Genomic DNA, 12,237 nt, shown 5'->3' with positions numbered 1-12,237 from the left:
ATAAAAGAGAAGAAAAGGACTACCGGTATGTAAAAGTTTTCTTAAATGGAAATGCATTTTCGACCTGAATGATAAGAGTTGGGAAACATATTGTTCTATTGGATTTAATTGTACCATTGATGTGGGCTTACGATGGTTTCAGTTTAAAGTCTTATATACAAACGATCTACTGTTTAAAATGAATTTAGTCCCAAGAAAAGAATGCACTTTTTGTAATGAACAGATTGAAACAGTTATACATCTGCTATGTAATTGTACGCATGTTAAAAATATTTGAGGTAGGTTAGAACACTGGATTAATACTGGAACCGGAAATAAATTAACATTTTCATTACAAGATAAATTATTTGGTTTAAAAGGTTTAAATAATTATGCATTGAATTGAATACTGATTGTGGTGTGACAGATGGTGTATACTTGCAAAATAAAGAAACAATTGCCCGACTTTGATAATATAAGAGTTTCGATTATAAATTACTTCAAAAACGAGAAGTATAATGCAAATTCGAATTGAAGAAATGATAAATTCACAAGAAAATGGTTTCAATTCAGGAATTTGTTTACTTAAAATGATATTTTTTTCTGTATTTGTTTTTCTTTCCATGAGTGTCAGAAATGAATTATTGATTTGTTAGTTTTATGTTAACTCAACAGTTCAACAATACTTGTATCTTGAAAAGCCAATTTTATTTATGTTATAATGTAAATTACCTTAAATATATATTTTTGTATGTGTTTCAAATGAAAATCGATAAAATCCCTGTGGAGGGAAAAAATATGAAAAAAATAAAAATAAATAAATATTATTAGCATCGTCTTTCATTTATTTCATTCTCCGTACCAGGTATTTGCAGCTGCAGGATGGGCCATCGCAGGGGGTCTCGGGATGGCGGTAGTCTATGGTCTATACGATATTAACAGAGGGGCATCTACACCAACCATGGCTACCAGCATTGCTTATAACAGCTTCTCTACCTTTACATGGGCTATTGCACTCTGCTGGGTGGTGTTTGCATGTCACTATGGTTACGGGGGTGAGTGAACTCTTTGATCTGAAGTTAAGTCTAATAAAAAAAAGGAAGCTGCCTCTATGTCAAACACATCTTGGACTTTGCTTAAACCAAGAGTCAGGTTTAGCTTATCAATAGAATATAAGCCTTTGTGGCTTTCCCAGTTGAGACCTGCCATAAATCCTTATTTCAGCTTTAAAGCATACCAATCGCCTGAAAAAATAATTTGTGTATAGTTGGCAAAACCAACCTCAAAAAACTTTACCTTGCATTCTTTTGGTAAACGGTTTAACTGTTAATAAGGGTTACAAAGAAAATAAAGGATAACATAGAACCCTACATATAGGGCACGCACAGAACCCAAGTCAGACTTGGTTCCCCTGTGCGCCCTATTAATAGTCTACTCAGCAAGATGTTGTGCTGTTCACTGAGAGTTTAGAATGGAATGAAGTATTTTCATGCCTCCACTACAAAGTCTATCTCTATCTATCTAAGTATTTTCTCCCGGTTTGGAGGTTCATTGCAACATCTCTCCATTTCATCTTATGCCATTCTGGTGCACTCTTGCAATTTTAGTCCACTCCAGTTCTTGACATTCTCTTCCCAGTTGATTCTGGGTCTCCCTCTCGGTCTAGTACTTTCCACCCTTCCCTTTAATACATCCTTTAAGAGGTTTTGGTGTCTTTTAACATGACCAAAGTATTTGAGTTTTATCTCCTTGACAAATCCTACCAGTGCAATTTGTTTACGCCCTGCCATGAGACATCTCTTTGTTGGTTTTCTTTTGTTTCCAGGATATTTTCATCATTCTTCTGTTAACCTACATTTCAAAAGATGTTATTCTATTTTCCATGGCCTTGCTTATTGTCCATGTTTCTGCTCCATACAATAGTCTCAACCTAAGTGCAAATTTCACCTTTCTATCTGTAAATAAGTTTTTCATTGCCAGAAATGTATTCCGAGCAATTTCTATTGTTCTTTTTATTTCTGCTTCGCATCTGGCATCATCTGTGATATTTTATCTCTGCTTCGCATCTGTCATCATCTGTGATATTTTATCCCAAGTAGATGTACATGTACATATAATTACTGACCTGCTCAATGATATGTCCATCGATAAACCGATTGATGGATTTCTGCCAAACTTGTTGGGTCATGTATGTATCTTGCAGAGCCAATGCACTGATTAGATTTTGGGGTCATGGGATCCAAGGTCAAAGGTCAATGGCTCATTATGTATGCAAAAATAGCTTGTGATCGCGTTATCTCAAGAACCCATTGATGGATTTTGGAGACACAAGGTTAAATGTCAAAGGTCTCGGGGCTCATTATGTATGCAAAAATAGCTCCTGATTGCATTATCTCAAGACACGATTGATGGATTACCGCCAAACTTGGGTCATGTATGTATCTTGCAGAGCCAATGAACTGATTCAATATTGGGTCATGAGGTCAAAGGTCATGGGGCTCATTATTTATGCAAAAATAGCTTGTGAACGTATTATCAATAGAACCGACGGATGGGTTACTATCAAACTCAAGACTTGTATGTACATGTATGTTGCAGAGCTAATGAATTGATTATATTTTAGGGTCATGAGGTCAAAGATCAAAGGGTCAAACATGTATATGAAAAATTGCTTGTAATCACAATATTCTGAGATTTTTTTAATGGATTACAATCAAACTTGAATTTTACAAATTACTTCTGTTTTGGTTTGTAAAATTGCTTCATGGCAGAGGCATCATTTTCGAATGCGCGCAGTCCAAGGTCAATCTAGTTTTCTTGTGATGCAGATGAAGCCTATAATTCATTTCTAATCACATTTAAAACCGTGTATGATCATAACTTTGTTGTTCGTAAAGTGAAGAAAAGGAAACTGCCACAAAACCTTGGATAACCCCTTATAGGTTATATAAAACATTTTGTCAGAAAAGAAACAACAGCAGTGAATGTAGATATAAAAAATGTAGAAATAAATTAAAGTGACTTGGTAACATTGTTGAAAGTTGATGAAAAAATTGCTGAATTTTTGTACTATATTCCTTCTACTGTACTAACCCTCTGACATGCAAAAAATCCAGAAAAAAATTCTCTAACCACAAAGATATCTATGGTTTCCTTTAAAGGCGTTTAAGTATGACACACCCTCTAAAAGTGATTAACAGTAAATTCTCCCAACCATTTTTGAATTTTCCCAACCGTTTGTCCATGAAAAAAAGACATAAAACAGGCTATGAAAAATCTGTCAACACTTAAATGTCTGGAATGGAATGTAGAGTCATTTTATTGCTTTGTGACGATTTACATTCACCTAAAATGTAATAAAATTGTAATATTATTGTTGGGAGAATTAAGGAATTGATCAGATCAATTTTTCCCAATTTTAACCATGAATAATGGTCCGTTTTCACTCAAATTTTCAGATTATCTTTAATTGTACATCTAGCATTGAAGTCACTTCCTTGGCACCACTACTTTGTACCTCTCATCTGAACAATGGTACCAAGTCCCTTTAAACTCAATTTTACAGCCTGTAAGAAAGAAAAAAAAATTGATTTATTATTATTTTGAAGAATAGAAATAATATGTCTAAAACTAAATGATTTATAAGGAAAGAGAAGAAAATGCTAATATCCTACCAGTAATTATTTTCTTAAAGGTAAGAACAAGTTAACCGATTGTCAATTGATTATTTTTCTAGTATTGCTACAAAACTAAAATCTAAACATATTCAGAAATCTAAATGCAATTTTAGTTCATTTTTACGAGATTTGTTCACCCTACCAATGAAACAGAAGTTTTAAACATTGTCAAATTGCTCAATTCAAGCAATCAGTCAGTACATAATAAAAAAAGACATACATTTCATTGTATACCAAAGCTGGCGACAATGCTTTCCATGCATGCGCTCCTCGACTCTGGCATGAGCTTCCACGTTTTATTCGATTAGCACCTTCGCTGGGTGTCTTCTGAAAATGTCTAAAACTCTCCTCTTTGACCATGATGAACAATAGATTCTTCGATAACTTTTATGTAAAGCGCTGTGAAACAACAGTTGGTTTGTAAGAGCGCTATAGAAATGACTTTATTGTATTGTGTTGTATTGTATTGTTAAACCAATTATTTGTATATGTAATCTCTCCTTTTTGTCCGGAAAAGTCCCCAAGAATTTTAAGGTAAGGAAAATCATACCCATATTTGAAAAAGGTGATCCCCGCACATTCTCTAATTATCGACCTATAACAGTACTACCCTGTTTCTCTGAGATACTGGAGAAGTTAATTTACAATAGACTTTTTGATCATATTAATAAAAATAATCTTCTGACTGTTTCTCAATATAAAAAACTAATCCTTGTAATATTGCTCTTCTGTTAAATTTCTTGGTATCCTTTTGGATGACACTTTATCTTTTCAGGATCATCGATTGTATATAACTAACAAAATATCTAAAAACATTAGTGTTCTTTGTAAATTATGTGTATTTCTGTCTGAAAAAGTATTGTTTATGTTGTACAATTGTTTGATTTTGCCTTATTTACATTACTGTACTATGGTGTGGAGACAACTAAACTAGAACCTCTCTATAAACTTCAAAAGAAAGCTTTAAGAATTTGTACGAACTCCTATTATCAAGCTCATTCACTCACGTCCCCTGTTTTTTCTTTTAAAAGCACTCAATATTTATGATATAAATAAAATTCAAGTGCTATTATGATGTATAATGTCTTAATAATTATGTACTTAAAAGAGTTTGTCAAATGTTTATCCTTAATAAACTGTTCATTCATATAATACTTGTTTTCATTATCATTATCCAAAGATCTCTACCTAGTTAATGCTTTACTCTTTTTGACATAATGGTCCCAGTATTTGGACTGATTTAACTGATAAACTAACATTATAACATTATGCACTACTCTGTCATCATTTAAGGTTCTTCCCTTTATTTTTTCGTTAACCTTTTTTACCTTTCAATGTACCGCGCGTGTGTGTGTGTGTGTGTGTGTGTATGTTCATTGTTTATAATGTGTAGTATCTTATTAAATATATATATATTTATTGTTTTGGTAACATGTCCAATCATGTCGTCTTGTCATTTATTATTTATGTCAGGGGACTATTGCTAAAAAGTTTTTCAAACTTCCCTTTTAATCTCCAATTTCTTCAAGATTTCCAGAATTGTAAGATTATGATTGTTTCATGTTACTTTTGTATATATTACTTTATGGTTTTATGATTGAAATAAATGATGAATTGAATTGAATTGTAGTTAAATTAATAGACAGAAATAGATGAAAATAATCAATCAGAGTGTCTATCAGCATGGGCTCAGACTGTTCTGTATGACCCGGTCAATTTAGTGATTTTAACATAATAATAATAATAATGATAGTACTCAGATTTTATATAGCGCTTATTACAATCACTAAGTGCTTCCAAACTTGGAGATTATTACCCCGGCTTTAGCTGTGCTGCCATTACGGCACTCTAGCATTTCAAAGACATGCGACATTAAAAGCTTGGCATGCTGTAAAGTATGAGAACAATGAGTGGTTTGCAAAATTTGCAAAAATATTAATAATTCTTTCTTGTATAAGAGTAGCTATTATGATATTATTTTTGTTTATTATGCAGGCTTCATCAATGACTTCTTGAGCTGGTCTTTCTGGGTCCCTTTAAGTCGGCTCACATACTCAACATACCTCTTTCATCCTGTTGTCATTTACGTCTATAGCTTTGCTCAGGCTGTGCCTTTTCATTGGTCTATGATTAACCAAGTAAGTGCTGAATACAATTTTTTTTTAAAATAATAATATGTTAATTCATTGTCTACAGGAACTTGATAGTTGCTGTATTAAGTCTATGGGGGGGGGGGGGGGTGAAAGAATTCAGAAGTTAATGGGTTATTAACCTTAAAGGTATATGTCCCTTTTGCAGCCAACCTCAAATGCTGTAGAACTTTGCAGGAATTATGAATATGTCATGTATGTCCTATCAGTGAAATTTAAACGTAAGCAGTGTCCTCATATTCAAATTATGCAAGGAAACCTGTTTACTTGCTAGACTTCACTGTCAGACACTATTGAGTGACTGACTGGCTTTTTTTCTTCTTTGGTAATAGCATACATGAAAAGAATTGTAAAGGGTACATGAGCATTTGTCTAAATCAATAACCCACTTCCTGTGATGGCCAAGATTAAACTGATTGAATCTTTGCGCAGCATAAAACGTATGACCATTCGGTACAATTGTCTGAAAATCAAGACTATTACTTTTGGGCTCTATAGCCCTAAAGTCGATTTGACAACTAATAGACGTTATTTTCCCACTTGAAGACATTTTCAAGCCCCACCTTTTTATGCCTCCGCTACAAAGTAGCCGGAGGCATTATGTTTTCTGGTTGTCCGTCCGTCCGTACGTCCGTCCGTACGTACGTCGTACCGAGTGTCCGTACGTCCCGTTCTCGTGATCGCGTTATCTCAAGAACCAATTGATGGATTCTCTCTAAACTTGGATCATGTATGTATCTTGCAGAGCCAATGAACTGATTAGATTTTGGGGTCACGAGGTCGAAGGTCAAAGGTCACAGGGCTCATTATGTATTCAAAAATAGCTTGTGATCGCAATATCTCAAGAACCGATCAATGGATTCCTGCCAAACTTGGGTCATATATGTATCTAACAGAGCCAATGAACTGATTAGATTTTGGGGTCACGAGGTCGAAGGTCAAAGGTCACAGGGCTCATTATGTATACAAAAATAGCTTGTGATCGCGTTATCTCAAGAACCGATCGATGGATTCGTGCCAAACTTGGGTCATGTATGTATCTAACAGAGCCAATGGACTGATTAGATTTTGGGGTCACGAGGTCGAAGGTCACAGGGCTCATTATGTCTACAAAAATAGCTCGTGATCGTGTTATCTCAAGAACCGGTCAATGGATTCCTGCCAAACTTGGGTCATGTATGTATCTAACAGAGCCAATGAACTGATTATATTTGGGGTCACGAGGTCAAAGGTCACAGGGCTCATTATGTATGCACAAATAGCTTGTGATCGCATTATAATGAGAACCAATAGACAGATTACTATCAAACTCAAGACATGTATATATGTATCTTGCAGAGCCAATTAACTGATTAGATTTTAGGGTCATCAGGTCAAAGGTCATGGGGCTCATTATGTATGACTATAAATAGCTTGTGAATGCATTATTATTAAAACCGACAGATGGATTACAATCAAACTTGAATTTTAAAAATTGCTTCCGTTTTGGTTTGTAAAGTTGCTCTATGGCGGAGGCATCATTTTTGACTGCGCGCAGTCAAAATTCCATCTAGTTTAGGAAAGTTCTAAATTAGTATTATCTTTCAAATGCAGTTGGAATTTAACTTTTTCATTTTTTTGGCCTGCAAATGGGACATAGTACCTTTAACTGATCATCTGCTATTAAATTGCAATCTTGTTTGATTTTGAGAGTGTAGAGACTTAGTGGGCAGTATGAGTGATTTGAGAAAGTATACATTGACAGTGCTATCTAACTTCAATTCAGAGTATGAAATGGAGACATATTTTTCCAAATTTTGACTTGCAATTCCTTTTTGACTTTGCCAAATATTGCCTTGTCCATTTCAACTTCTGTGAATATTTTTTTTGTAATGAAAAGGGGAAAATTGACTGAGTATGATGTTGCCTTAAAACTGACAAGCTCGGCAGTTATTTTAATAAGTTTATATTTTAGGTTCAACACCTTATAGTGTTTGTTGCAATATGCCCTATGTTATTTTGTTGTCTTTATGTATTTTTTGTCTTCAATAAAAACATAAAAAGATTACTTATTTGAAGCACAGACTAAGTTGATTTTCTGAGATGATAGATTAAGCTTTTGCAGGTTTCCACAAATGATCGGTACAAACAATGGATATAATCAACAATACGACTAATCTAAAGATCTTATACTACTGTTAGGCTATGTATTTTCATTAGTTTCATCTTAGAAATCGTAATGGAGGGAAATGAATTTGATGAAACTGTACACTCTTAGAAACACATTTTTTTTAATGTCATGTTTGATGTAAGATCTTGTTTTAGCAGGAAAATAAAGACCAACACTAGTATCAAATGTGAAATTATAATGATAATGATAACAATCTAGATTGATATGGTGCTTTAATTATACAAAATACTGTCTCTATTGACCGTTTACAAATATTATGGTACATGAAGAGTTAGCATGCCTACTGGTATTGATAATTATGGCACATAAATGATAAGTATGCCCCCTCTTTTACATCCTACTCATGCACACACAGGTCTACATGTTTGCATCATTCCTATTCCTGGCTCATGTCCTGGCCTTACTGGTAACCCTAACCTTAGAGTTCCCTGTCGGCAACCTGGAGAAGATGCTTCGAGGTGCATTAACCCGCGAGAGGTCAGGTCAGAGGTCAAAGTGATTCCAAACCCTGATATGGTATTGAGTCAAAAGGTCTCGAAAGGCGCATCATTTTGTATGGGACAGTGGGAGGATCTCTGAGTAACTCCGGGTGAATTGCTGTGTGCCCAACACAAGGGCATGAATTCAAACTTTTTATCAAGTTTTTCAATTTTGTTATTTTGTTTAATTTTGTCTTATAAGTAAGGATAAAGAAGTCAAGGGAAGTTGTATTCTATCTTTTTATGCCTCTGCAACGAAGTAGCCGGAGGCATTATGTTTTGGGTTGTCCTACCGTGCATCTGTACGTCCCGTTCTCGTGATCGTGATTATCTCAAGAACGGATTAATGGATTCCCGCCAAACTCAAGTCATGTATGTGTCTTGCAGAGCCCATGAACTGATAAGATGTTGGGGTCACAAGGTCAACGGTCACATGGCTCGTTATGTATGCAAAAATAATTTGTGATCACATTATGATCATTAGAACCGATTGATGGATTACCATCAAACTCAAGAAGTGTAAGTAGCCTACATGTTTCTTGTTGAGCCAATTAACTGATTAGATTTGGGGGTCATGAGGTCAACGGTCATGGGGCTCATTATGTATGCAAAAATAGCTTGTGATCGTATTATCATTAAAACCAATAGACAGATTACCATCAAACTCAAGAAATATATGTTTATCTTGCAGAGCCAATGAACTGATATGATTTTGGGGTCAAAGGACAGGGGTCATGGGGCTCATTATGTATGGAAAAATAGCTTGTGAACCCATTATCATTAGAACTGACAAATGGATTACAATCAAACCCAGGACATGTATGTGTCTGGCAGAGCCAATGAACTGATTAGATATGAGGGTCATGAGGTCAAAGATCAAAGGGTCATACATGTATATGAAAAATAGCTTGTAACCACGATATTCTGAGAACTTGTTAATGGATTACAATCAAACTTGAATTTTATTGATTGCTCCTGTTTTGGTTTGTAAAATTGCTCTATGGCGGAGGCATAAGTTCCATCTAGTTATATATATGTTTTTTATACATGTACATGTATTTCAGTAACAGAATAAGTTGAAAAAAAACAGATGATATCTATACCTTAAGGGAACTTATTTTAATTTCCCTTTTTTTATTTTTTCGACTTGACTCATCTCTTTGATACTGTTAGAAATAAATTTTTATGTAACTTTTCACATGTATTGTATTTGCAAGAAATTGTATGATTGCATGTATGATTGCATGTATTTTTACAAAAAAGGTTTAATATTGTATTGACCTATTGTTTTTATACGAAGATGGAAATAAACGAACCGTAATATATGTCATAATTTTATATATCAAATTTGGGTCATTTGATGACTCATGTATTTTGAAGAAAATATATTTTAAGATTTAATTAGTTTTGTTCAGGATATTTCTGATAATAGCTTGAAATAGGTTACCCTACATAAACAAGGTGGCAAGACCGAATTGCTAATCAAAGCAAAGATTGTAATTTATCTGATGATTGTACTCAAAATGATAGAGATTCTAGAGCATGCACCATGCTAAATGTTTAATATGATTCAAATATACGTTCTAATGTATGAGACAGAATGAACAAATACAATGGATATATGTCAGTGTATGGGCAATTCCACACAGGTAGGAAGAAAGTTACAAAGCCATTTTTTGCTATACTTTTGCATAGCATGGCTATTAAAGTGTTGTGTCTGTGCCCTTGGATTGTAGGGTGATTATATAGGAGCACTAAAACCAAATACTACCATTTTTTTTCTTTTTTCCCCCGCTTGCTTCCCTAATGAAGTAAAATGTGGAATTGTGCAAATCTTACTACCTTGTGAAAATGCTGTTGACGGTATATATTCTATCATGAAAGCAATGTAAATTTTGCATACTTTTATATGAATTGTAACTATATTTTTGACAAATACCTGCCCATCATCCTCATGAATTATGTTGTATATGGACTAATCGTTTTGATTGTGATGAATGAAGATTTTTTAACATGGATTTTTTAGTAGCTTGATATTCTAGAAGAAAATGTAATGCTATGAATTACATGTACGTGTTCAACTTAATTCTATTGGTGATATTGAAAGTAAACCAAATTGTTTTTTAAACGAGGGAAATGGTTCCACTATTTTGTCGCTTTATTTAAATAATTCTCTGCTACTGTAAGTGTGTTTGATTTTTCTTTAAAATGTATTCTTTGTATGCGCCTTGAGCATCTCTAGAGATGGATATGTTGCGCTTTATAAATATTGTTATTATTATTATTATTATTATTATACATTTGGTGAACATAACTTACTGTAAAAGTGATGTTGGTCATTTAGATGTGTATGATCAAATAGGAATTGACTTCACAGTTTAGTCAAAAGTCAACTTAGTGGCATAGCATAGTTCAGCTATTTCCTGTTTATTCATATATCCCCATATCCCGGTCAATTTCTCCTTTCTTTCTTTTTCCTTTATTTTGGCCCCCTCCCCATACCATAGCTATGCAATTGACTTTAAATCATCTTTTTATATTATCTTTCTTTTTGTCCACATGTTCACTGATAATCCATGAAGTGGTATTTAAAATGTATTTTGCAATGTATTCTTGAAAATGTTATAATGCTGATGTTAGAGAAATATCTACCGGTATAGATCATCTATTTTTTTTTTATTTCTTCCTGCAGCTACTAGATGTGATCAGTAATGCTCTGAAGTTGTAATACTGTCCCTTTTTTGTATTAAGACTTTACCCACAATGTTTGTAAAACACTGCCCAAAACTTGTATAAAACTAACAATACGATAAAATGTGAAACACTTTGCAAATACGTATATATGTGTACACTGCCCAAAATGATAGTATGACATTGTTGAAATGTTTGTAAAAGTATATTCTGTGTTAAAGGTACTGCATCCGTTTTGCAGCCAAAGTCTAATGCTGTAGAACTTTGCAGGAATTATGAATATGTCACGTATCCATGAAATTGAAACGTTAGTAGTGTCCTCATATTCAAATTATGCAAGAAAACCTGTTTACTTTCTAAACTTCACTGTCAGACACTATTGAGTGACTGACTGACTTCTTTTTTTCTTTGTTAATAACATACATAAAATGAGCTGTACAGGGTACACAAGCATTTTTCTACATTAATAAACCACTTCTTGTAATGGCCAAAATTAAACTGATTGAATCTTTGTGCAGCAAAAAATATACGACCATTCGGTACAAGGGTCTGAAATCAGACCATTTACTAAATGGATTGCAATTCCTACTGTTGATTCGACTATAATAACCTGCAATTGAATAGAATAAATATTTATTCAACTGAACGTTTCATTTTGTGTTTCTTTTTGCTTGTTTTATTATTGAGTCCTATGTCGTGTTTTTACTTTAACAATAATAATCTTTTGAAATGATAATAATATATTTGTTTTAATAACGAAAGGTAAGATTAATACCTGAAGTACTGTATAGACCAGTGGCGTACGCAGGATTTTTTTTCAAGGGGGGGGGGGTTAAAATCAAAAAGGGGGGGTTTTCCAAAAAAGAAACATATATAAAACATACACATAAAAAAAACTCGAGGGGGGGGGGGGTTTAACCCAAAACCACCCCCCTGCGTACGCGCCTGGTATAGACTGTAATTAGTAGTACATATATGTATAACAATAAATGAGCTCATGAAACTCTGAAATCTTGGGGTGGGGAATGTGTTCAAGCGGAAAATCTTTTGCACACTTTCATTAAAAGAATTGTCGCCACTTTAATGGGGTC

At 33.9% G+C, this 12,237-nt stretch overlaps 1 protein-coding gene across 2 annotated transcripts in view; it reads left to right on the top strand.

The window, feature by feature from the left end:
* Positions 1-8,734, top strand: part of LOC582843 (nose resistant to fluoxetine protein 6) — a 39,587-nt gene extending 30,853 nt beyond the window's left edge. Inside the window, exons 15-17 of one of the 2 annotated variants that reach the window (XM_030984556.1) lie at positions 845-1,034; positions 5,652-5,794; positions 8,332-8,734. In XM_030984556.1, the coding sequence (XP_030840416.1) occupies positions 845-1,034; positions 5,652-5,794; positions 8,332-8,475 (477 nt within the window). In that variant the 3' untranslated portion in view covers positions 8,476-8,734. Of the gene's footprint in view, positions 1-844; positions 1,035-4,173; positions 4,191-5,651; positions 5,795-8,331 lie in introns of those variants that run through there. The other variant, XM_030984557.1, reaches the window with a different exon arrangement.
* The last annotated feature ends 3,503 nt before the right edge of the window (positions 8,735-12,237 follow it).

The sequence above is a fragment of the Strongylocentrotus purpuratus genome, unplaced genomic scaffold (assembly GCF_000002235.5).
Source record: "Strongylocentrotus purpuratus isolate Spur 01 unplaced genomic scaffold, Spur_5.0 spur5_scaffold_14, whole genome shotgun sequence".
NCBI lineage: Eukaryota > Metazoa > Echinodermata > Echinoidea > Camarodonta > Strongylocentrotidae > Strongylocentrotus > Strongylocentrotus purpuratus.
This window is presented reverse-complemented; position numbering and strand designations above follow the sequence as displayed.